The 25,887-nt window shown below is 43.8% G+C and overlaps 3 protein-coding genes across 13 annotated transcripts in view; 1 reads left to right on the top strand and 2 right to left on the bottom strand.

The window, feature by feature from the left end:
- The window catches only part of LOC118231069 (serine/threonine-protein kinase Nek4-like), a 56,609-nt gene extending 48,042 nt beyond the window's left edge, over window positions 1–8,567 (bottom strand). For 4 of the 6 annotated variants that reach the window (XM_035424524.1, XM_035424519.1, XM_035424521.1 and 1 more), the window contains exons 1-3: window positions 7,360–7,497; window positions 5,405–5,501; window positions 3,856–4,005 (exon numbers count right to left, since the gene is read on the bottom strand). In XM_035424524.1, coding sequence (XP_035280415.1) covers window positions 3,856–3,996 — 141 coding nt within the window. In that variant the 5' untranslated portion in view covers window positions 3,997–4,005; window positions 5,405–5,501; window positions 7,360–7,497. Of the gene's footprint in view, window positions 1–3,855; window positions 4,006–5,404; window positions 5,502–7,359; window positions 7,498–8,434 lie in introns of those variants that run through there. The other 2 variants (XM_035424520.1, XM_035424526.1) reach the window with 2 other exon arrangements.
- On the top strand, window positions 8,487–18,352 carry si:ch211-63p21.8 (kelch-like protein 33). Of its 3 annotated transcripts, none has more exons than XM_035424513.1 (3): window positions 8,487–8,635; window positions 16,419–17,373; window positions 17,977–18,352. In XM_035424513.1, the coding sequence occupies exons 1-3, from the start codon at window positions 8,500–8,502 to the stop codon at window positions 18,149–18,151; spliced, it is 1,266 nt and encodes a 421-aa protein (XP_035280404.1). In that variant the 5' UTR covers window positions 8,487–8,499; the 3' UTR covers window positions 18,152–18,352. The 3 variants fall into 3 exon arrangements, with proteins under 3 accessions (XP_035280404.1, XP_035280402.1, XP_035280405.1); XM_035424511.1 differs by lacking the exon at window positions 8,487–8,635 and adding an exon at window positions 13,759–14,675; XM_035424514.1 differs by lacking the exon at window positions 8,487–8,635 and adding an exon at window positions 14,112–14,188.
- LOC118231076 lies at window positions 11,174–25,507 on the bottom strand. 4 transcript variants are annotated; one of them, XR_004765997.1, is made up of 7 exons: window positions 24,933–25,507; window positions 24,383–24,501; window positions 23,585–23,698; window positions 22,105–22,175; window positions 20,939–21,418; window positions 14,012–14,522; window positions 11,174–11,917 (listed from the first exon to the last, which is right to left on the bottom strand). XR_004765997.1 is itself a non-coding variant. In XM_035424541.1 (6 exons), exons 1-6 carry the CDS (start codon window positions 25,246–25,248, stop codon window positions 20,819–20,821), a joined length of 753 nt encoding a protein of 250 aa, XP_035280432.1. In that variant the 5' UTR covers window positions 25,249–25,498; the 3' UTR covers window positions 18,354–20,818. The 4 variants fall into 4 exon arrangements, 2 of the variants coding, with proteins under 2 accessions (XP_035280432.1, XP_035280430.1); XR_004765998.1 differs by having other exon boundaries at window positions 11,174–11,604; XM_035424541.1 differs by lacking the exons at window positions 11,174–11,917; window positions 14,012–14,522 and having other exon boundaries at window positions 18,354–21,028; window positions 21,247–21,418; window positions 25,182–25,498.
- Window positions 25,508–25,887: the final 380 nt, after the last annotated feature.

Genomic DNA, 25,887 nt, shown 5'->3' with positions numbered 1-25,887 from the left:
GGAAAAACATAAAACTGTGAGCAGTAAACTAAATATCTTTTTTCTGAACCTTTTATCCATGTCTTCAGTAAACTGAATTTTGATTTAAACTTGTGGTATTCACTGCTTCCAGAGTTGGTTTGATGTCAGAACGTCAGACTTTTTTCATAATGCATTCATAATTCTTCATATTAAATAAGTTAATGTGACTGGGATTATTCGTTTTTAAGGGTGACACAAAGCTGAAAAATCCAGGGGCCTCATTTATAAAATGGTCTCATAAATAAAAATGTCTCCTAAATAGTGCATGACTAAAGTAGTTATCAGTAAAACCCCAGTTTGAGATGGATACAAATATCTGTAAGTAAAGTTTATACTGGATGTAAATGAATTACTTGCCGGACATTTGGAGATACTGTATATTTGAGGGCTGTGCACAGATCCTTGAAGTGAACTGTGCGTCCATGTTAAGAATAACATTTAACTGAGAATAAATTTTAGGCACGAAGAATGCAAGATTAGGAAAGTCTGATTATCTGGTGTGGATATTGTTTTTTTTTCCAGACACAACTGCTCTCTGACTATTGCATACCATTATCTGTAGTCAAAGAAACACATTGCATATTTTAGCTGAATGTGTACACTTGAGGGGAATGTGATCTTAAAGCTGCTGTGTGATAGGCTAGATGCAACCACAGGCCCTCCCCAGAGTCCCCTCTATAAATAGCACTGCTTGCATTCCTCTTTTGCTACTGGCCAGGTCTCCGGTTTCTGCTGCTAGTTGTCCAGAGTGTGCAGTGTGATATAGATTAGGGGACAGTGACAGCATAGTCTGTTTGCATGAAAAGGAGTCTTGTACGGTATGTTGCCTGCCTGGTGCCCAGGTAGGAGATCTCCTGGACTGTACGGACAAGCTCCTGGCCAGAGCAGGGTGGGATCCAGTGGTGGTGGTTCGTGTAGGAACCAATGACATAGGTTAAGGTAGGTTTGTGGTTCTGCAGGACAAATTTGTGGAGCTAGCAGAAAAGATTAGGGGCAGAACCTCCCCTAGTACAGGTTTATGGGGTTTATAGAAGCAATCTCCCCACTGGATGTACAATGCCATATGGGAGAGTTTGAGAGAAAATAAAATGTAGAAGATTTTTAAAAAATGACAGCACTGGGTGTAATAAGGCTGAATATTGTAATATGCGTGCTAAGGTTAAAAAAGAACTACTGGAAGCCAAAATTCTCTTTGAAAATAAAATTGTCCAAGATGCAAAAAATAATCCTAAACGTTTCTTTCAACACTGTAGCAGGAAAAAGAAAGTGAAGGAGGATATCAGGTGCATCTCGAATGAAGAAGGAGCATTGCTTTGTAAGAATAAATGTATTGCTGATGCCTTAAATAATTGTTTTGTTGAGAGTTCTACTAGAGAAGAGGTTTCTAATAGACTGGAAGGCATATATATTCAGCACTCCGTATGTCTAAGCAGATATTGAAATTGAGGATAATGAAGTACTGGATAAATTACATAAACAAAAGACAAATAAGGCTGCAGGCCCTTATGGCATATACCCAAGGGTACTCAAAGAATCAGGTGAGATATCTTGAAACTACTCGTAGGTATTTTTAGACAGTCCTGAGGACTGGAAGCAAGGTAATATAATGCCAATATATAAGAAAAGGGACTGCACTGATCCAGGAAACTACAGGCCTGTTAGTTTAACTTACATCACATGTAAAATACTGGAATCTTTCATTAGAGACAAGTTAAAAGTGTTTTGATTATAACAAGGCTTATGAGGTTATATACTTAGATTTCCAAAAGGCATTTGATAAGGTACCACATGAGAGACTTGTTAGTAAAATGAAGACAGTAGGAATTACAGGAGGCATTTCAGAGTGGATTTGGAACTGGCTACAGGGTAGACACAAAGAGTAGTAGTAGGAGGGATATTATCTGAACAGGGAACTCTGGGAAGTGTAGTCCCAGAAGGATTGGTGCTGGTACCACTGCTCTTCCTCATTTATATCAATTTCACACAGAGAATGGTGGAATAGCCTGCCAGGTCATGTAATAGAGGCAGAAACTCAAACTCAATCATTTAGCATTGTTGGGCTGAATGGCCTGTTCTCACCTTTTTTGGATATGCTGACACATTCTGATTACAAAATACTGTATGTATTTATGCAAGTAAATAAAACAAATTATTATTTTCAGATTTATATACATAAGTGCACAAGATGCTGATACTCTGTTTTGAAGGTCCACACAACTGGATTCAAATTGTGGTTAAATTCCACAGAAGTGAGAAATTTATTGTCTTCTTAATATTTCTTTCAAGTTTTTAACCAAATTGTAACTATTAAATTGCAATAAACACAAGCAGACAAGGTGGGTGTGTATCCTGCACTCATTAACATTCATATCTGTAAAACACGTCATACGTAAACTCCTCATCACTAGCTGGGTTAGAGCAGGTTGGAGTAGTAACCTTTCACAACAAGACAAAATTAAAGAAAGCAACATAAACTAGGCTTTACCATTGTATAGTTAAACCTGGAGCTCATTCACTGTGTAATAACATTGTAACACTGAGCTACTGTACATTAACATTAGACTCTATACTCAGTCTCAAACTCCAGACATTTCACCCAAATAAAGAAAATGTTTGATATGGCATGTTTAAGCTTGAAAGCTATTTAACTGTCCCTAGCTAACGGTAGGCTACTTACTGATCCACTGCATTCTGCAACAAGTTCTATGTGAAAATGAGCTCTGCAAATACTAACTGTATGGGTTATTGTAATACTGCAGTGCCTGTAGGCTCCGGAAATAAAACCCATTTCTTGTAGGTCTCTTCATTTTTGTGAAAAGATGAAGGCTATTGCTTTTTCTACATCCAGAGAAGGAGCAATGCTAAGGTATTTCAACTTAGCTTGCCTTACAAATACAAATGTAGCAAGAGCATAATTCACAAATTACATTTAGAAACGACTTAACCCTGCCCACTGAAAACCTGGCTTTTGTCCAAGGGGCAAAGCAAGCCAATTTCGGCTCAAGTTTCTTTTTTTTTTCTTTTTTTTGCAAGAATCATGTTAAAATATTTCTCGGCAATACTGTGAATGCAAAAAAGTATTAAAACAACACACCAGCAAAGAATTCTCATATTTCAGTTTCCTGGATCTATAAATAAATGTAAGAAACTTTTAAAATCTCATACACTACATGGCCAAAAGTATGTGGACATCTGACATCCAACATCTCATCCAAAATTATGGTCATAAACATGGAGTTGGTTCACCTTTTGCTGCTATAACAACCTCCACTCTTCTGGGAAGGCTTTATACTACATGTTGGAGCATTTGTACAGGGATTTTCTTCCATTCAGCCAGAAGAGCATTGGTGAGGTTGGGCAATGATTTGGCGATTAGGCCTGGCTTGCAGTTGGCCTTCCAATTGATCCCAAAAATGCTGGATGGGGTTGGGGTCAGGGTTCAGTGAAGGCCAGTCAAGTTCTTCCATACCATTGTCAAGAAAACAATTTCTTTATGGACCTCGCTGTGTGCCGAGGGGCATTGTCATGCTGAAACAGGAAAGGGCCTTCCCCAAACTGTTGGGGAAGTACAGAATCATCTGGAATGTGATCATATGCTGTAGCATTAAGCTTTCCCTTCACTGAAACTAAGGGGCCTAGCCCGAACCATGAAAAACAGCCTCAGACTAAGGCGTGTCCAGATACTTTTGGTCATATAGTGTATTTGAAATAGTTTAAACAAATAACATTTTTATAAATGAGGCCCCAGGAGAAGGTTTGGAGACAGGTATGAGACAGGTGTGTGACAGGTATGCAACAATTCTGACAGCTCTGACACAGGTTTGAGTCACTTACTGTTTTCTGGAGCGTTTTTATTACGTAATCCTTGCCATCCTTCTCATTCTTCACCCGTAGAGCTTTACCAAAAGCTCCCTGCCCAGTTTCTCCAACCAGGGTGTATCCGTGCTGCTCCAGGATGCTTTGGTTATTTCCCATGATGCTTTACTGCACAATCACAATAATGACGTTCAGTAAATTATGGACCATACCCATTATTGATTATTTTTATGGCAAGGAGTCTGTAGAAACTATTTTCGTACTGAAAACAGAGAGTATACGCTTATCCAATAAGGAGTGACTTGAGAGAATCTGGCAGATAACATGGCACATTGGTTAACTCCTTTGGTAGCGCCTCTTTTTTAACACAAGCCTGAAAATGACATAAATAAAATGGTTATTATTCTTGAACCTATTTGACTGCAGGCATAATCCATAATCCTGAAAATGTTATGGTGTGTTTATACAGGAGAGAAAATGCATGTCCTTTTATGCAAGCCTAACAACTGATACACCGTTAGAAACATAATTTCGTTATCAAAAATGCTTCTGTCATCACTATAATAGCTTGGCACTAGCTGGCAGTGTATTGGGCAGAAGTTATACTGTCCATGTTGGGTCGTTGTGGGTCCTGTTGAATATACTGAAGAACTGTTTGACCAGCACTGGACAGAGAAGCTTATAGGTGGACTTGTTTTGCTCCAGAGAATCTATACAAACCGGAGATAGTATTTTGACAGTATTTTGTACAGTAGGTGTGTAAATGTAAGAATTTTGACATAAAAAATGGTCATTCTACCTAGGTGAGTTAGTATGTTTTTGGGACTAAAAGTTACTATTAATTTAGTCAGCTGGATTCTTGTCCTGACAATCATACCAAATTTATTGTTATTTGTTTCCTCTGCATAGTTCCAAAACACAAAGAAATTGAGGACCCCCCCAAACCTGTTCTGTGACCCCACATGTTAAAATATTGGCATTACTAAAATAGTTTATATAGACAGAACCATGAGGTATCTTGTGACCTTATTGAAAATTTCACTATAAAAAAAAAAAAAAATGAGTGAATGCAAATAAACGCACTCTAGCCAGAATACCAGCGGCGTGACTTAAGGGGTTGAAGAAGGAGCAGAGGAGCTAGCATAGAGGCGCAGAGCAGCTAGCATAGAGGCGCAGAGAAGCTAGCATAGAGGCGCAGAGCAGCTAGCATAGAGGCGCAGAGCAGCTAGCATAGAGGTGCAGAGAAGCTAGCACAGAGGTGCAGAGAAGCTAGCATAGAGGCGCAGAGAAGCTAGCACAGAGGCGCAGAGAAGCTAGCACAGAGGCGCAGAGAAGCTAGCACAGAGGCGCAGAGAAGCTAGCATAGAGGTGCAGAGAAGCTAGCACAGAGGCGCAGAGAAGCTAGCATAGAGGCGCAGAGAAGCTAGCATAGAGGCGCAGAGAAGCTAGCATAGAAGCGCAGAGAAGCTAGCATAGAGGCGAAAGGAGGACCTTGCATGACAGAACAGCAGGCAACTTCATACTGAAACACAAACAGAACACCTGAAGTGCAGGTAGACCCACTTACCTCAGAACAGAACACCTGAAGTGCAGGTAGGCCTGTATCTGCTTCCCACAGGCTCTATTGCCCAGTTTTTTATATTTCCTGTTTTTCTGTAAAGTGTCTGTAAAAAAAGTGGTATACAAATAAAACTGAATTACATCAGATGCATTACATTACAAGCATTTAGCAGATGCACTTATCCATAGCGACTTCCATAACTTTTTTTTTTACATAGCATTTACATTGCATCCATTTATACAACTAGAACATGTTTACTGGCCATCCTCCGGGAACCTAACTTCAATTTAAATTACTTTTTGTTGGGATGCACCAATGTCAGCTCTAGTTACGTATAGTTTATTTGCAATCCAAGAGTTGGTTTTCATTTACCTGTCAAATACAAAATAATAGCACTCTGTTTTCCATTTCAGGAATGTACTTTCAGTTTGAGGAATGCATTTAAAGTTGTATGAATTTGAAAAAGGGTCATAATTATTTTTTTTCAAACTGCAAGATTTTAAACAGATTAACATAAAACTTATGGAAGCAGAATCATCGAACAATTAGTACTGGCATCTGCCAATATTTTTCAAAATATTTGGAAATTTGCATCAGCCAAAAATTTTCATTTTAGCGCACTGATATGTCACTCTTTATGCCCTTGTAGTAGCTACAGTATGTGTAGCCCACTAGGCCTATTGGCCATATGAACCATATATCCACAAACCCATTCTGCTTTAATGCTGATAAATCTGAAATACGAGTTTGAACTTCCTTTCATCAAAGCAGTAACTGCACATCACCAGGATGCATCACATCTCAAATACACTGGGCAGGATAATTAGTGAGTGCTGTAGTAGATGTTAAGAGGGATAAAGAGTTGATAGAATCAGAAGCCAGAGGAGGGGGTATAAAAAACACCCTCCACTCTGTGATCAATCATTCACTGGGTGGGGCCACAATCACATCTTGTCATGGGGCCCCTGGTGTTCTCTGTCCTTGTATTCTTGGAAATGCATTCTGCCAATGGAATTTGATAAGAACACTCTTCACTCAAGTCTAAGCTCGATGATCTTGTTCTTTTGTATGCTTGTGTTTTGTCCTTCCTATGAGATTATACTATTCATGCTAATATGCTTAGCTGAATATTAGCTTAATGGCCAAGAGGTGCATATACCTGTACAAGCTATAAGATACACCTTGCTGTGAATGCATTATTACTGAATTCAAACAGAAATATTTATTCATATTTCAATAAAAAACTTTGTTTGAGTTCTGTGTAAGTTCTGACTTTAAACAGTTGCAGGTCTCACAATAACTCATGAAGGGCATTAGCGATTGAGCCAGTTAATGCTGAAGTAAAGCCCTGATCTCTGTGCTAGGGTGGACCCACAACAACATCTACTCTGCGACATACAGAGCAGGCAAGACATGTTAAATTGGGCCTAACATAATTACAGTAGGTTAGGAGCTGTCTATCTAGCATGATTAAAGAGGAGGGTCTTCAGCGTAGACCACTATTTGGAGAAAACTTACTGAACCCCCACTGAGCCATTGAGTCTGTGGCTCATTAATCCTTTTAAAAAGCAGCACCACAGTGCCTGACTCCATTTAAACCTGGGCCAGTGAGCTAATGTAGCTAAAGCCCTGTTTCCACCGCATGAACTTTATCCCGGAACTAGGAATCTTTTGAGGAACTCAGTGCGTTTCCACCGCAGGAACTAGGGTCTAAATTAGTTCCGGGGGCTTTATTTTACCCCCAAAAAAGTAAAAAAGGCTAGTTTCTTGAAAAGTAGTTCCGGGTACTTTTGGTGGAAACGTGGTTTAAGTTCCTTTCACTGTGTGTTCAGCTGTATAGCATAGTAAAATTATCAAAGAAATATAAACTGGACTGAAAGCAAAGGTGAAACAGATATACACCCAGGTATGTGTCCAGGTGCCAGGGCTAAACGAATAAGAAAAAATATATATATACTTACCACAGATTAAGAATTCTTCTTCCAAAAGCAGTTTGAATGGCAGTTATAATTTTTATCTACAAGAAGCAAACTTGTTGCTGTCAGTAGCAGGGTGGCAGAGAGACTGGTTTGAGGAGGGGAGGAATGAACATTTATCAGCTTAAATTGTGGGCGTTTCTCATTTTGCACAGGAGTGGATGGTTTCGGTTTCTCATCAGCACTGGAGAAAAGTAAGGGATACCTGCAGACACTTGAACACTTGAAGAGGGAGAAAATATGAATAATTATGAATTATCAGCACAAAAACAGCTGATTCTGTAAAATAGTAAAACATACACATGTAAATAGCATTAAATAGAAATTGAGTGTCCATATTTTTATCTTATTTATTAATTCGTTTCAAATCTAAATGCCTTAAGCAAACAACAAAAATAACAGATTTCACTCAAACATTACCATGCCTCTGGCTTTTGGAGGGCACTGTATGTATATAACAAGCACGAAACCGCCCAGACCGACGGCGCAACTTGGTGAAGTATATTTTTTGGTTGATGTTACGCGCTGATATATGGCAGTTGGTTGTGTCAGAATTCTGACTGTTTTGGATTTTTAAAATAGACACTTCATGATACAATCGCGATAACGGCAATGACTGTGCTGTGAAGTTTAGGTAGCAAACAACAAGGCTGAATCCTTTAGAAGTAATTTACATAGAAACATTGATTTTACATTGATACTCTTTGGCGCCTGCGTGACGGCTGCCTGTTACAGCAGCTCTGCACTTCACCCTGCTTTTTTACTGTTTTAATTAGTTTTAGCTCAGTTTTTAGTTAGTTTTGTGTTTTTAGTTTGAGTATACTTTGCTCATAGTTTTCAGGTTTACAGTTTTTAGTGTTTTTAGTGCTTTTTAGCAGCTATGTGTCGCGAGTTGAACCGGACTGTATACACGAGAGAAGCACTTCTTTCGTATCGGGAAAGCTCAGCTGCTCCACCGTGAGATACACCGGCTGTACTACGGAGGCGACGCCGGGGAAAGACAGCAGGAATGTGGGCAAAGGAGAGGCTGGAAAGAAATAAAAGAAGGTTTAAACGCTACCTTCCATCCGTTGTCATGGGAAATGTTATATCACTGGCAAATAAAACGGACGAACTTGAGCCCTGATGAGTAACCAGCGCGAGTTCCGCGACTGTAGTATTCTGTGCTTCACGGAGACATGGCTGTGTGGGAGTGCAACCTACGGTTTGATTGACGTGGACGGCTTCCCGCTGGTGAGGGCGGACATGGGCATACGGAGCGGTAAGAAGAAAGGGGGTGCTCTGGCTGTCTTTGTGAACTCCAAATGGTGTAATCCTCGTCACATAACTGTGAAGGAGCGCGTCTGCACCCCTGATATCGAACTGTTGGCTGTTGGGTTAAGGTTACATTATCTGCCCCGTGAATTCTCGCATTGTAGTTACTGTTTACATTCCACCGTCGGCAACAGCGGCGCCCTTGTGTGACGTCATCCACGCCACAGTTGCAGGATTACAGACACAACACCCCCAGACTTGTACAAGACATCTTAGATTATTTAGACCTAGTGAATAATGAGGGATTTATTATTTTCTAGGATTTTTATAAGGCTTTCGACACCATAGAGCATGAATTCATTTTTAAAGCACTAGATCCTTTTGGTTTTGGTAGTACATTCTCAAATGCAATCAGAACCCTCTACAAAAATAGCAATTGCTCCATCAAATTATCACATGGCACATGTTAAACGATTTAGCATTAATGTAGGTATTCGACAGGGGTGCCCGATCTTACCTTATCTGTTTTTACTTGCTATGCAAATTCTCTCAATTCACATTAAAAACAGTGGTATTTTGGGTATATCCATTGCTGATAAAACTATCTCCATCAGCCAACTAGGTGACGGCACAACATTATTTTTAAAGAACGAAGACCAGATTAGAAAGTCTATTGAAGTAATCAATACCTTTTCCAACGCTTCTGGTCTCTTTCTAAACATAGCAAAGTGTGAACTACTTCCCATTAAAACATGTGATGATGAAAGGTTACATAACATACTGGTAAAAAACACAGTTAAATATCTTGGAATAATTATAAAGAAAGACCAGAACTCCAGAGCACTATACAATGTTAGTCCTTTGATCAAAACAATTGAACAGAAATTCAACCTCTGGCTTCAAAGGGACTGATCATTTTTTGGAAGATCTTTGATAACAAAGGTAGAGGGCCTGTCTAGAGTAATTTATAATGCCCAAGCAATGGATGTACCCAAAGATTGCTGTACTAAAATAGACAAACTCTTATTTAATTTTATTTGGAAAAAGAAACCTCACCTAATTAAAAAGAAGGTATTAATGAATAAGCCATGCTTGGGTGGTATTAGTGCTCTAGATTTCTCCACTTTAAACATAACCTTTAAGATAAACTGGATCAAAGCTTTTCTCAAGAATCCCTCCTCAATTTGGAATGTTATACCCTCTGTTATTTTTAATTCTGTTGGTGGCTTACCTTTTTTGTTAAGGTGCAATTTCAGTATTTCGAAGATTCCATTAAAACTTTCAGCTTTTCATAAACAAATGCTCTTAAGCTGGTCACTAATGTATAAGCATAACTTTTCTCCACATAAATATTTTATATGGAACAATCTTGACATACGATTTAAGAATAAGACTCTATTCAATAGGACAGAAACATATTATTAGTTAGTCAGCTGTTCAACTCTGCAAGCCATCTACTCACCTATGAAGAATTCCTTAATTTATATTTTTTTGCCAGTCAATCCAAAGGATTTTGCTATTGTGTTCGATGCAATTCCCACTGGTGCCAAAATACTATTGGCATCTGCGCCCAAGGGAAAAGACAGAGTGATTCCTTCCTTAGACCCTGGTAACATTTATATTGATGCTGAATGTCCTTTAATAAGTGTCAAAGCTACTAACCAATGCATAAGGAATATAATCCTCAGGGATAGTATTACTTCCCCTGTAGTATTTTTCTGGAACAACATATTTAACAACCTCCAGTGGAAATGGTCATGGTTACTGTCAAGAAAATACTTATTAACTAACAAGGTTAAGGAAGTGACATTCAAAATAATGCACCAATGCTACCCTGTTAAGACCTACCTCTCTTGATATAAGAATTATATTGAAGCTAGCCACCTCAATGGCTTTGGCACATACATTCTCACTGGGTGACTCATAAAACCTAGTTTCTCAGGTCTTTCCCTCTGAACTATGCCCTCATGCCCTTCTTCCTCACTTTCAGATCTTTCATCAGTGTCAATTCTTACTCTTTTATTCCCTTTTACCTGTTTGCCTTGATTTTCATTCATTCGTCCCCTCATTTCCCCCTTATTCTCTTCATCTCTCCCTTCATAATTATCTATTTCTGCCAAACTGCCTACCTCTGATCCATTCATGGAGCAGTCATGCTCAACCACCATCACCAAAGTATCTTCCAACTCCATTTGAATTCCCCGCATTTTGCATTTTGCCAATTATTATGACCTCATTCACGTCCCCCTGATGTCGCCGCCATTCTGCCTCCCTCCTCCCTCCCCCCTTCCTTTCGCTTCCTCCGTCTCACACCCGTGTTTATTTCGAGGCTCGCTCGCTGCTCTTGTTGTTTGTGTTTTTAGAAAAATTTCAAACTGCACTCCTTCACCCCATGGCACGTCCTCACCTGTGTAACGTTATTTGTTGTCCTCCGTGTGTCCATACATCTGTATCGGTGGTTGTAGCTGTGTGTCCTTAGCTCCTACTCATGCGTGCAGGATAGCATCTGTATGCGCTAACTAGGTTAGTAAAGTATGCGATCCGTACGCGCTAACTAGGTTAGCTAAAGTAAGCGAATCGCGGACATGTTAGGGTTAGCTAAAGTAACGTTAGGTGATAAAGCTGTGCTGAAAAAATGTTGTGCCGTTCGAAGTGGTGATTTTGGGAGATACACCTGCACATGCGTTCTACTAAAATCCGTCCTACTAAATGAAGCACCACCTGCGCATGCATCCCACAGGTTGTCCGTCAGTGAGTGAGTGAGTGAGTGAGTGACTACAATTTGTCATGCACAGCCCACGGTGCCAGTTCCTGCGCGCTGTGGGAAAAACAGTAAACAGATATTTAACACAAAATTATGCAAAAACCTTCTCAAATACCTATAGTATGAAACCTTTCAGTATTTAGGTCCATTCCTTGCCTGTATTAGAGCTTCCATTCTTTTCAGGAGTCTTGCTTTGGATTTTTTGAAGAGATCTGCAGGGATATATTCCATGCTTCTCATAAACACCACCAAAGTTCAGTCTTAGAAGTTGGCTGCAAGTACTGTCTTCATGATGGCAATAGTTTCAGTGGTTGCACATGACCACAGTTTCTGACCCTATGTACTGATGTCTTCCCGAGAGATCTAAATACCACTTTAGTCACTGTTCGTATTGAAACACAAGCCAGTTGAGCAGTCTTTGTGACTGAAGCTCCTGGTATCTGTGCCTCAATGATAAACCCTCTTTCAAAGTCCCTTAGATCTTTTCCTCTTGCCGTCCTGATCCAAAATCGAGGTTAACTGGGCCTGCTCAGCATTTTTATACATACCACAGAGGATGATAGGATGTTAATTGTTTAATTGTATCATGCAGTACACCTGTATGGAAGCATCTGCATTCCTTATGTTTCTCCACTCATACATTCAGGTTTTTCCTTAAATTTGTCACCCGTCTGTATGTATACTGTATATCTGCACTTTCTCAAGGAGATACTAGAAAGATAAGTTAATCGTATCTTGGGTGTGGACTGTTTTACTTTCGTTTTACTGTAAGTGAACCACATTATGCTCACACTGACTCATGCTTTATCAAACCAGTTTTACCAGAAAGGAGCTCCGTTCTGCCAACATTCAGCATTATTTACACATTGTGAATAATTGTCAGGGCAGGGTGCGGGAATGGACCCAAGCGCAGGGTAAAAATACCGAAAGTCCAAAATGGGGAAAGCAAAAGACATTAATAAACTGAACAGGGAACAAAGGGAGCAGAACGCCTCGCTGGGCCGCGATAACAAAGGCAAAGAAAATCCTCAAAAACATGGGAAAACAAAAATACAAAAATTCCAAAACGCAGGGAAACTAAGCAGGCAAGGGAACAGGCAGGTGTTATTTAGCCTGGTGTGATAGTTAGCAGAGTGAGCTCAGTGTTATTTAGCCTGGTGTGATAGTTAGCAGAGTGAGCTCAGTGTTATTTAGCCTGGTGTGATAGTTAGCAGAGTGAGCTCAGTGTTATTTAGCCTGGTGTGTTCGCAGAGTGAGGTCAGTGTTATTTAGCCTGGTGTGATAGTTAGCAGAGTGAGCTCAGTGTTATTTAGCCTGGTGTGATAGTTAGCAGAGTGAGCTCAGTGTTATTTAGCCTGGTGTGATAGTTAGCAGAGTGAGGTCAGTGTTATTTAGCCTGGTGTGTTCGCAGAGTGAGCTCAGTGTTATTTAGCCTGGTGTGTTCGCAGAGTGAGGTCAGTGTTATTTAGCCTGGTGTGATAGTTAGCAGAGTGAGGTCAGTGTTATTTAGCCTGGTGTGTTAGCAGAGTGAGCTCAGTGTTATTTAGCCTGGTGTGTTCGCAGAGTGAGCTCAGTGTTATTTAGCCTGGTGTGATAGTTAGCAGAGTGAGCTCAGTGTTATTTAGCCTGGTGTGTTAGCTAGCGGAGTGAGCTCAGTGTTATTTAGCCTGGTGTGATAGTTAGCAGAGTGAGCTCAGTGTTATTTAGCCTGGTGTGATAGTTAGCAGAGTGAGCTCAGTGTTATTTAGCCTGGTGTGATAGTTAGCAGAGTGAGTTCAGTGTTATTTAGCCTGGTGTGATAGTTAGCAGAGTGAGCTCAGTGTTATTTAGCCTGGTGTGATAGTTAGCAGAGTGAGCTCAGTGTTATTTAGCCTGGTGTGATAGTTAGCAGAGTGAGGTCAGTGTTATTTAGCCAGGTGTGATAGTTAGCAGAGTGAGCTCAGTGTTATTTAGCCTGGTGTGATAGTTAGCAGAGTGAGCTCAGTGTTATTTAGCCTGGTGTGTTCGCAGAGTGAGGTCAGTGTTATTTAGCCTGGTGTGATAGTTAGCAGAGTGAGGTCAGTGTTATTTAGCCTGGTGTGATAGTTAGCAGAGTGAGCTCAGTGTTATTTAGCCTGGTGTGATAGTTAGCAGAATGAGCTCAGTGTTATTTAGCCTGGTGTGATAGATAGCAGAGTAAGGTCAGTGTTATTTAGGATCTGTTCAGGGGAAGTGCTGCTAATTTTAAATTCTCTGCAAGTGCAGAAAACCCAACACCCTGACCTACTAGGTATTATTAGCAGCCTGGTAAGGGTAAGGGTCTAGGGTGTTTATGTGAGTGTGTGTGTGTGAGAGAGAGAGAGAAAGAGATGAGGTGTTGTGTTCAGGCAGTAGAAAGGAAACAGTCAGAGAGGAATGGAGCAAACACAGCCTTCTCTGCCATTGGGGTGGGAGGAGAGGTGGCAGAGAGATAAGGAGAAGCGGAGGAGTGCGATGGAGGAGGGGGGGAGGAGAATAGAGGAGGAAGAGAGGAAGCTGAGGTGGATAGTGGCGTATAACAGCCGTAGGATGGGAGCAAAGGTGAGGAGTGAGGAAGACCAGGATAGCGAGGAAGATGAGGATGATGAAGAGCAGCCATACCACAGGCACAGCCACCCCAGCGAGCTCTTCCTCTCCCTGGAGGCGCTGCAGGGCTCCGCCCTCCTCACTGACCTCACCCTGAGCACCGCAGCGGGGGGGGCACTGCACACGCACTCCCCCGTCATGGCCTCCGTCTCCACGCTCATCCGGCAGAGTCTACAGGAGCGGGACAGAGAGGGAGAGGCCACAGCTCACACACAGCTCCCACACACACACACACACACACAGCTCCCACACACACACACAGACACACAGCGCCCACACCTGCACACACACACACAGCTCCCACACACACACACACACACACAGCTCCCACACACACACACACACACACAGCTCCCACACACAGAGCTCTCCGTTTGTCTCAGTGGGGATGTGGAGCAGGAAGGGCTGGCCGCGGTCGTCGAGTTTGCCTACACCGGCGCCATCGCTGGGCTGAACCCCTGCTCCGCTTCACGGGTTCGAGCAGCCGCCGTTGCTTTGGGTGCCCACAGAGTCCTGCAGCTGTGCACTGAGGAAGAGGAGGAGGGGCCGGAGGGAGGAGGGAGGGAGGACGAGAGGAAGAGGAGGGTGTTGGAGGTGAGCCTGGACTGCATCAGGCAGCTGTGGGTGGAGCAGGTGGGCTGTGATGTGGAGCTACAGGTGGAGGGCAAGACTTTCCCTGGTAGGTGCACTGGTCACCATAGAAACAAGACAACCAACCACTGCTGGCGTGTGTGTGGCTGGTTCCCAATAACTACCATTCCTGAATGATTTTAATTCATAATTTTATAGCACATGACCTGTCTGCGCATGCCATGAATTGAACAATATCATATTTTGGTTATGTGAATATTCTTTAAAAGCATGAAGTGGATAAATGCTACTAAACTAATAATTATACTTCAAGATAATTCCATATTTCTTAATAATGCTTAGTCTGTGCATGCCATTTTTATTTTATACATATTGTGGCCTCCAGAATTATTGGCACACTTAGTAAAATTTAGCTGAAAAAGGCAGTGAAAAAAAGCTTTGTTGTTTATCAGCTTGATCTTACACTCAAAATATGAGGAATTTAACCTTTAATCGAGTTAAGATTATTTTAAAAAAGCTTTATAAAAAATAAACATTCTCAAAATATAAGAACCCATAGAAATTCTTATGAACAAAATTTATTTGATGTATATTTTCATTTATATTAATCTTTTTAAAGCATGCCTGAGTCTTTAGGAACTCTCGAGTGGTCATTCATGACTTCCTTTTCCACTGGAGTATAAATATGGGATGACATGCAGGCTAAACTCCATTAGTCATCCATTAACATGGGGAAGATGAGAGAATACACAAATGAAATGAGATAAAAGGTTGTTGACCTTCATATACTCAAGTGTATTGCCCAAGTGAAGCGGACTCAAGTGTATATTGCCCCAGTGAAGAGGACGCTTCCCGAGGTAAACGATTCTCAAATAATCAGAGTTGGAGAACCTCAGGAATTGGTTGGATCCTGGGGTCACCAAGTCTCCACAATTACACACCACCTCAATGCCAACGAGCTATTTGGAAGGCCTACCAGAAGAAAACCTCTGCTGTCTTAAATCCACAAACGTAAGCACGCAGAGGTTGGTACACATCCCTGTAACTTCGAATGGAGCCAGGCTCTATGGTCAGATGAGACGAAAGTAGTTTTGTGGCAGCAAACACCTGAGGTGGGCATCATGGACTCCATCAAATACCAGGAGATTTTAGATCTAAATCTGGCTGCCTCTACCAGCAGGCTAAAACTCGGTCATGGTTGGATCTTCCAGCAGGACAATGATCCAAACCATACCTCCAAATTCACACAAAAATGGTTCATTGACCACATAATCAAGGTTTTGCAATAGCCACCCCCAGACCCTAACCCCATAGAGGCCTGTGGGAAGAGCTGAAGAGGAGAGTGAGGACTAAGGACTCTGAAGGGTCTAAAGAGATTCTGTATGGAGGAATGGTCTCAGATCCCTGTTCTCCTCATCAAGCATTATAAGAGAAGACTCATTGCTGTTATCCTGGCAAAGAGAGGGTGCCCAAAGTATTAAATACAGAGGTTCCAGGAAGTGGCACATATTCTTCAGGGACACGTTTTTCAGAATAAAACTTTTTTGTGTTAAAGATTTCTGAGCAAAGAAAACATTTGATAAACAATAATGTGAATGTTATGCAACCTTCATTGCTCATGTTAATTGCTGGCACCAATAATTCTGGAGAGCAATGTATATGTTATGTTTATGCATATAAGAACATCCTTCACCCTTCGCACTTCCTGCCCCTCTCCCTTCTCACTTCCTGCCCCTCCTCCTTCTCGCTTCCTGCCCCTCCCCCTTCTCGCGTCCTGCCCCTCCCCCTTCTCAATTTCTGCCCCTGCCTCTTCTCGCTTCCTGTGCCCCAGCCCACAGGGTGCTCCTGGCGGCCTGCAGTGAGTACTTCCGGGGCATGTTCTGCAGTGGGATGAGGGAGTCCCGGCAGGACCAGGTGGAGCTAAGGGCCCTGGAGGGGGCGGGGTTTGGGGAGCTGCTGAGCTGCTGCTACACGGGGCAGCTATGCCTGGGGTGGGACAGCGTATTTGAGAAGGCCTCCACAGCCCTGCAGCTGCAGCTGCGCCCGGCGCTGCCGCTCTGTCTGCACTTCCTGCGCAGTCACCTGGACGCCCGCTCATGCCTGGACGTAGCCGCCTTCGCCGAGGCTTATGGGATACATGACCTGCAGGAGGAGGCCGATGACTTCCTCCTCAGCCGCTTCCAGGAAGTAGCGGTCACGCCCAAGTTCCTGGACCTCCCGGTGGACCGTGTGCTGGCGGTGCTGGGCAGCGATGCGCTCTGCACTCCTTCGGAGCTGACCGTGTTCCGCGCCGCGGTTGCCTGGCTGCAGGCTGACCCCGCCCGCCTGGCCCGGGCCGCAGAGGTGATGGCCGCCGTCCGCTTCCCGCTCATGACCTTCCGGGAGTTCCGAGAGGTGCGGGCCGTGGAGCTGCAGATAGAGGTGGGCGGGGCCAGCGGGTCAGAGGGGGTGGAGCTCTACGGAGCCTCGTTCTCCAGGTTTGGGTTCGCATCCTCAGATTCACGGGAGGTTTGCAGGGTGAGGTGTCCCAGGCAGACTCTGGTCCTGGTTGGGGGGGACTGGCTGGACCCCGATTCGGGCCAGAGGCGGCCCAGCCGGCAGCTGTGGTTTGCCCACGCCCTGCGCAATCACATCGGCCTGGTCAAGGACGTGGAATGGAGGCTTCTGGGAGAAATGCCCGACCCGCCCCGGTTTCGGCATGGCCTGGGGGTTCTAGGGGGCCAGCTGTATGTGTTCGGAGGCTGCCACTTCTATGCCAAGTCTGACACCCTAAAATCTGCCTACAGGTGAATCAGACAAGGACTCTGATGCTCTTTATTAGCCCTGTGTGTCAGTTTTGCTCAGTTACATTTAATGTCATTTGAGCCATTGTGACCATATCATATTATACAGCCAATGCTCATATACAGTGTATTCTGTTTCCTCTTAGCTAGCTGATTAGGCAGCCAGGTGTACAGCCATTCAGAGGTAGGGGTGAATAGGTAGTCAGATGTAGAGCCAATCAAAGGTAGGGAACATTATGTTGCCAGATGTACAGCTAATCAGAGGTAGGGGTGATTAGGTAGCCAGATGTAGAGCCAATCAGAAGTAGGGGTGATTAGTTAGCCAGAGGTAGAGCCAATCAGAGGTAGGGGTGATTAGGTAGCCAGGTGTACAGCCAATCAGAGGTAGGGGTGATTAGATAGCCAGATGTAGAGCCAATCACAGGTAGGGGTGAATAGGTAGCCAGAGGTAGAGCCAATCAGAGGTAGGGGTGATTAGGTAGCCAGGTGTAGAGCCAATGAGTGGTAGGGATAATCAGGTAGCAGGTTGTAGGGCCAATCAGAGGTAGGGGGTTACACAGGTCAGGGAATGTATCACCTCATAACCCCCCCTCCACCCCCCCACAGGTACAACCCTGTGCAGGACAGGTGGCAGAGACTTGCTGACATGCAGGAGAACAGGAGCAACTTCTCATTGGTGGAGAGAGAGGGGCGTTTCTATGCCATTGGAGGGGACAGAGACATCAACAACAACATGGACAGTGTGGCCTGCTACTGCCCCAACACTGACTGCTGGAGGTAGGGTGGGGTAGTAGAGTTTATGTGTGGGGTAGTAGAGTTAATGGGTGGGGTTATAGAGTTAATGTGTGGGGTAGTAGAGTTTAGGGGTGAGGTAGTAGAGTTTATAGGTGGCCCTGGGGGTGTTGACATGTGAAGAAACTGTAGAATTTTATCTAACAAATCAAACGTGTCTCAGTGTCCTAATGGCTGACATAATCCCCTCCCACACTGACACCCCAACACTGCAGTACCCCCTTTACCACACTGACACCCCAACACTGCTGAACCCCCTTTACCACACTGACACCCCAACACTGCTGAACCCCCTTTACCACACTGACACCCCAACACTGCTGAACCCCCTTTACCACACTGACACCGCAACACTGCAGTACCCCCTTTACCACACTGACACCCCAACACTGCTGAACCCCCTTTACCACACTGACACCCCAACACTGCAGTACCCCCTTTACCACACTGACACCCCAACACTGCTGAACCCCCTTTACCACACTGACACCCCAACACTGCAGTACCCCCTTTACCACACTGACACCCCAACACCGCTGAACCCCCCTGAATGCCCCCTACACAGGGCATGATCAGTCACCCAATGCCCCCTACACAGGGCATGATCATTCACCCAATGCCCCCTACGCAGGGCATGATCAGTCACTCAATCCCCCTACGCAGGGCAGGATCAGTCACCCAATGCCCCCTACGCATGGCATGATCAGTCACCCAATGCCCCCTACGCAGGGCATGATCAGTCACCCAATGCCCCCTACGCAGGGCATGATCAGTCACCCAATGCCCCCTACGCAGGGCATGATCAGTCACCCAATGCCCCCTACACGGGGCAGGATCAGTCACCCAATGCCCCCTACGCAGGGCATGATCAGTCACCCAAAGCAGGAGCTGACTGGCTTTCTGTTGGAAGAGCGGTGTGGTTTTCCTCCCACAGAGCTGCAGTGTGCGCCATGGTGCCCACAGGCCACACATGCTGTCTCACATCCTGATAAAAACTCTTTCCTGGAGTTTCCATGTTTTTCTCACTATCTGTGAGAAATAGGTATACAGTGTATATATATATATATATATATATATATATACATACAGTAGCTAGCAAACACAAGTGGCAAACTTAGTGGTTAATAGTCTAATTTCTGCTGATTAAGCATAGTAAAAATAATGCTTTGAAAGTTGGCAATCAGACTTACAATTCCTTTTAATTGTAAACAGATTGGTGTGGAAATATTCCTAATAAAATATTAGAATTATTTTAAACAAACTGGCACTGATATTAGATAAAATACACAGACTTGGTTTCAGTGTTTGTGCATTGTGCATATGTGTGTTTGCATGGGGGGGGGGGGGGGTGGGGAGAGAGAGTCATGTTATAAATCAAAAGCATTTTTACTGAGGAATGATAGAGTCTAATCAACCACTACAAACATAACTATATTTACCTGAGAGATCCATCTTTTTCATTTATACACATGTAGTATATTTGTGAGATATTCTGTATTATATATTACATCTAAGCCAATTATACACTATGTGACCAAAAGTATCTGGACACCCCTTGGTCTGGGGCTGTTTGTCATGGCTTGGGCTAGGCCCCTTGTTCCAGTGAAGGCAAATCTTACTGCTTCAGCATACAATCACATTGTAGATGATTCTATGCTTCACCAACAGTTTGGGGAAGGCCTTTTCCTGTTTCAGCATGAACGAGGTTCATATAGAAATGGTTTTGTCGAGTGTGGAAGAACTATACTGGCCTGCACAGAGCCCTGACCTCAACCCCATCCAACACCTTTGGGATCAATCGGAAAGCCAACTGTGAGCCAGGCCAAATCACCCAATCAGTGCCCGACCTCACTAATGCTCTTTTGGCTTAATGGTAACATATCCCTGCAGCAATGCTCCAACATCAAGTATAAAGTCTTCACAGAAGAGTGGAGGTTGTTTTAACAGCAAAGGGTTGACCAACTCCATGTTAATGCCCATAATTTTGGATGAGATGTTGGATGTCAGGTGTCCACATACTTTTGGCCATGTAATGCATCTCACTATAAATTATTTTCATTTTCAATATTGCAACCTTTACAGTTATTTAACAGTATAGAGAAACCCTAGTTTACAGTGATATCCAAGGTTTGGGGTTAAACAGTATGTACAGGACCAGTGCACATGTGCATTACAGTAATGACAAGTGTGCTTCATATGCACACAGGTGGGGGACAGAGTTTACAGGTGGGGGGGGGGGGGCAGAGTTTATAGGTGAAGGGGGCAGAGTTTATAGGCGAGGGGGGGACAGAGTTTACAGGTGGGGGGGCACTGTTTATAGGTGAAGGGGCAGAGTTTACAGGTGGGGGGGCAGAGTTTATAGGTGAAGGGGCAGAGTTTACAGGTGGGGGGGGGCAGAGTTTATAGGTGAAGGGGGCAGAGTTTACAGGTGAGGGGGCAGAATTTACAGATGGGGGGGCAGAGTTTATAGGTGAAGGGGGCAGAGTTTATAGGTGAGGGGGGGACAGAGTTTACAGGTGGGGGGGCAGAGTTTACAGGTGAGAGGGCAGAGTTTATAGGTGAGGGGGCAGAGTTTATAGGTGAGGGGGCAGAGTTTATAGGTGAGGGGGCAGAGTTTACAGGTGAGGGGACAGAGTTTATAGGCTAAAGCAGGGTGTCAGATGTCAGTCTGAGGCAACAGCAAAACCATGAGGATGATGATGACAGACAGAGGCATGATGAGGAGGAGAGGCCACATGGGCATTGACCACACCCCTGACCACACCCTGTGCCACACCCTGCTTCTGGGGTCTTCAGTCGGGGCTCCATGTAGTGTCCTTCCACAGGGTCGACACAGAACCAATGGTCTCACCTGAGATACACTTTCCTGAGAGAGAGGGAAAGAGAGAGAGTAGGTGTGTAGTAGGTGTGTAATAGATTAGTTATGGGTGTGGAGTAGGTGTGTAATAGATTAGTTAGAGGTGTGTAGTAGGTGTGTAATGGATTAATTGTAGGTGTGTAGTACCTGTGTAATAGATTAGTTATAGGTGTGTAGTAGATGTGTAATAGATTAGTTATAGATGTGTAGTAGGTGTGTAATAGCACCTCCAGGATAGTGCGGTTGTGGGTGCGGTGAGGGCTGAGGCGGAGACTCCAGCGATGGGCTCTGTGGCTCCGCCCCCCATCATCCTCACTCTCTGTGGTGTCCGGCCGTGCTAATCGCTGCCGCCGCCGCCTCCGAGAGCTCATTCGCTGGAGAGGGCTGCCCCCCTGCAGTCTGGGCCAATCACAGCACAAAGAAATCCGAGAGCTCATTCGCTGAAGAGGGCTGCCCCCCTGCAGTCTGCGCTAATCACAGCACAAAGAAAGCCGAGAGCTCATTCGCTGGAGAGGGCTGCCCCCCTGCAGTCTGCGCCAATCACAGCACAAAGACAGCCGAGAGCTCATTCGCTGGAGAGGACTACCCCCCTGCAGTCTGGGCCAATCGCAGCACAAAGACAGCCGAGAGCTCATTCGCTGGAGAGGGCTACCCCCCTGCAGCCTGGGCCAATCACAGCACAAAGACAGACAGTCCTGCATGTGTTTACCGGAACATGTGTGCACTGTGTGCGATTTGTGTATGTAGTGTGTATGTAAGCTAATGTGTGTACAATAATGGGGTGTATGTGCATAATGCAACAGATTGTACAGCATGTGTAAATAGTAAATTACAGTTAATTGTTTGTGCGTATGGTGTATTATAGCATATGTGTATGGTGTATTGTGTATAGAATATATGTATGGTGTTTGTAAAGTTTATTGTGAATGTTTATATGGTGCATTTTGTATATGTATGGTGTATAGTCTATGTGTATTGTGTGCATATAGTGCACAGTGTGTGTGTATAGTGTATAATTAATGTGTATTGTGTATTCATATGGTGCACAATGTACATTGTATTGTAACACACAGCATATAAGGTACCTGTTGTCTGTGTCCTCTATATCAGCATCAGCATCACTGTCTCCCTGTGGGTCTGAAAGCAGACACTCCTCCTGTAGGGGAATGTAGAGTATATTAGTGCTGTGTACAGTGACAGGGAGCACTAACACAGCACTAATATACTCTACTACAGTGACAGGGGATGGTAACACAGCACTAATATACTCTACTACAGTGACAGGGGGCGCTAACACAGCACTAATATACTCTACTACAGTGACAGGGGATGGTAACACAGCACTAATATACTCTACTACAGTGATAGGGAGCGCTAACACAGCACTAATATACTCTACTACAGTGATAGGGGGAGCTAACACAGCACTAATATACTCTACTAGTGACAGGGAGCGCTAACACAGCACTAATATACTCTACTACAGTGACAGGGGATGCTAACACAGCACTAATATACTCTACTACAGTGATAGGGGATGGTAACACAGCACTAATATACTCTACTACAGTGACAGGGGATGCTAACACAGCACTAATATACTCTACTACAGTGATAGGGAGCGCTAACACAGCACTAATATACTCTACTACAGTGACAGGGAGCGCTAACACAGCACTAATATACTCTACTACAGTGATAGGGAGCGCTAACACAGCACTAATATACTATACTACAGTGATAGGGAGCGCTAACACAGCACTAATATACTCTACTACAGTGACAGGGAGCGCTAACACAGCACTAATATACTCTACTACAGTGACAGGGAGCGCTAACACAGCACTAATATACTCTACTACAGTGATAGGGAGCGCTAACACAGCACTAATATACTATACTACAGTGATAGGGAGCGCTAACACAGCACTAATATACTATACTACAGTGATAGGGAGCGCTAACACAGCACTAATATACTCTACTACAGTGACAGGGAGCGCTAACACAGCACTAATATACTATACTACAGTGACAGGGAGCGCTAACACAGCACTAATATACTCTACTACAGTGATAGGGGGTGCTAACACAGCACTAATATACTCTACTACAGTGATAGGGAGCGCTAACACAGCACTAATATACTCTACTACAGTGACAGGGAGCGCTAACACAGCACTAATATACTCTACTACAGTGATAGGGAGCGCTAACACAGCACTAATATACTATACTACAGTGACAGGGAGCACTAACACAGCACTAATATACTCTACTACAGTGATAGGGGGTGCTAACACAGCACTAATATACTCTACTACAGTGATAGGGAGCGCTAACACAGCACTAATATACTCTACTACAGTGACAGGGGATGCTAACACAGCACTAATATACTCTACTACAGTGATAGGGAGCGCTAACACAGCACTAATATACTCTACTACAGTGACAGGGGGTGCTAACACAGCACTAATATACTCTACTACAGTGATAGGGAGCGCTAACACAGCACTAATATACTCTACTACAGTGACAGGGGGTGCTATAAGACAGACTCACCCTCAGAGAATGGGGGCCACAGCAGTGTAAGCACCAACCCTGCTCATACACACACTCCTTGCCCTGACTACACACACACACCCTGCTCATATCAACACCATCCACACCCTCCACCTACCAGAGAAAGAGAGAGCGAGCCAATACAGTAAATACAGCACAATACAGTATATTAGCATTGCATTGAGGGATAATACAGCATATACAGGACGGAGTGTAGCACAGTGGGTAAGGAACTGGGCTTGTAACCAAAAGGTTGCAGGTTCGATTCCCGGATAGGACACTGCCGTTGAGCAAGGTACTTAACCAAAATTGCTTCAGTATATATCCAGCTGTATAAATGGATACAATGTAAAAATGCTATGTAAAAAGTTGTGTAAGTCGCTCTGGATAAGAGCGTCTGCTAAATGCCTGTAATGTAATGTAATGTAATATACACACTGCACACTACATTACATTAACACTGCACTGAGAGAGGGTTAATACAGTATATACACACTGCACACTACAGTACATTAACACTGCACTGAGAGAGAGGGTTAATGCAGTATATACACACTACAGTACATTATCACAGCACTGAGAGGGTTAATTTACACACTTGTCTGCAGTTTGTGTGTGTGTGTGTGAGAGAGAGAGGTGGGGTAAAGAATGAACTTGGGAGACAGGACACAGTTGTTACTTGATCGGGATAACAGGTATGTAGCTGCAAATAGAATTTTAACAAAATGGCTCTGCAGCGGATCACTGTCAGACTGTTGTGTTACAGAAGCGATGACACACAAGCACCAAGTGCTGTACCTCGCAGTCACGCGCAGAGCTTTCGCCGGTGGGAAAGGGCGCACTGGGATCTGAGTCGCCTGGCTTCATCCACCTGCTGTTCCCGCAAAGCCGCGGTTCTCGGTCCTCTGGAGAAACGCCTTCGTAAGAAAGAGCGAGAAAACGCGTTCTCTGTCACCACATCTCACCCTCTTCTGTCGCTCACGCGCTACACGAATGTTTTAAGTTGTTATGTAAATATGAATGCGAATGACGTCACTTAGAAAATAAGGGAAAGATGTTTGGTTGAAATATAGCCTATATAATCATGTCATAATGCAAACATTTTGAAACTTATCGTTTAACGCATAAAGAATACTCTCTTGCCATGTCAGAGTCAGGCAGCCAATTGTTGTATTGTTGTAGCCCGTTTTTTGTCTTCTCGGCAGCTGGTTTAATCTTAAATTCCGTAATAAGCCAGCACAAATATTCATTGCGTGACAACATTTTCGACAGAAGGACAGAAAACATCTTTGGCATTTTCTACAATTAAACCAGATGTTCAGTCTAAAACAAACTAAATATGGGTTACCTTCATGACTGCATCTGCACTGGTACAACAGAATTCCGAATCGTCTCATACGGTTTTATGTAATATCAAAGCAATGTTACCCCAACCATCGTTACTCAGTCAAAAATTAAGCATTACCGATGTACAATAATATGAAACGTCTTACTAGCGGATTTTTACATTGCAGTTGTTCCGCAAATAGGCTTCCTTTAACTTTACATCGTGGTTAAAACTCCGTGTGATGTTTGAAGAATTTTTAACGTAGCCTACCATTGCTCCAAAATATTTTCCTCTGAAAATCCTTATAACTATAGACTGTCTTCTGTATGACTGACATAGGCTACATAGCTGTAAAAAAAAATTCCCACGGGCTACTAAAATGGAAGCTCACAAAGTGCCTAAAATAATTGACATTGTCATCAGCTATGAGCGCCAGCACTCGAGCGCTCACTGACACTGTCAGCGCAAGCATCGGGGGCGCGCCTACCACCTACTAAATTCCAAAACAATCCGCGGGGGCTTACGGACCGCCGGGGTGGGCCAGGGTTCTGATGTTTCTACGCACCAGTCATAAATCTGCTAAAGGGCGGAAAGACAACCACATACAGCAATCGCGGTTCTCAAAATAAAAAGAGGCGGTTTCAAAGGCGGGACACACCCGATGTCTTCTTCCGAAGGTATGATTAGATAGATGATGACAAATCATGACCAATCATAATCGAGGGGAGCAGTGTGCCAGTTTACACATGTAGGGCGCTTTGTGTCGCGTTGGGAATGGACTGTCCAGTTATGCGGGGACCTGGCCGATAATCTGGCCGCCAATTACTACAGCACATCGGGGTCTCATGTAATCAGGAGAGTTTCAAACATGCGATTCCACGCAGGTGAAATTAGAAACCTACGGCACCATCAGTTTCGATGCAACGTCGTCCTGAATAAATATTTAAACTTAACCTTGAAATGGGATCAGTGCCAG

This window comes from Anguilla anguilla, chromosome 7 (assembly GCF_013347855.1).
Source record: "Anguilla anguilla isolate fAngAng1 chromosome 7, fAngAng1.pri, whole genome shotgun sequence".
NCBI lineage: Eukaryota > Metazoa > Chordata > Actinopteri > Anguilliformes > Anguillidae > Anguilla > Anguilla anguilla.
Note: the sequence above shows the minus strand (reverse complement) of the source record. Positions and strands in the feature narration are given on the sequence as shown.

Bases quoted from the DNA above. Each gene is read 5' to 3' on its own strand.
- si:ch211-63p21.8 (XM_035424511.1), top strand. From the start codon at position 13,787: ATGGAGCAAACACAGCCTTCTCTGCCATTGGGGTGGGAGGAGAGGTGG. The intron at 14,676-16,418 runs GTAGGTGCACTG...CCTGTGCCCCAG, and splicing joins GGAGGGCAAGACTTTCCCTG to CCCACAGGGTGCTCCTGGCG. The intron at 17,374-17,976 runs GTGAATCAGACA...ACCCCCCCACAG, and splicing joins ACCCTAAAATCTGCCTACAG to GTACAACCCTGTGCAGGACA.
- LOC118231076 (XM_035424539.1), bottom strand. From the start codon at position 25,248: ATGTCAGTCATACAGAAGACAGTCTATAGTTATAAGGATTTTCAGAGG. The intron at 23,699-24,382 runs GTACAGCACTTG...TTTCTCTGGTAG, and splicing joins GCTCTGCGCGTGACTGCGAG to GTGGAGGGTGTGGATGGTGT. The intron at 22,176-23,584 runs GTGAGTCTGTCT...ATTCCCCTACAG, and splicing joins GTGGCCCCCATTCTCTGAGG to GAGGAGTGTCTGCTTTCAGA.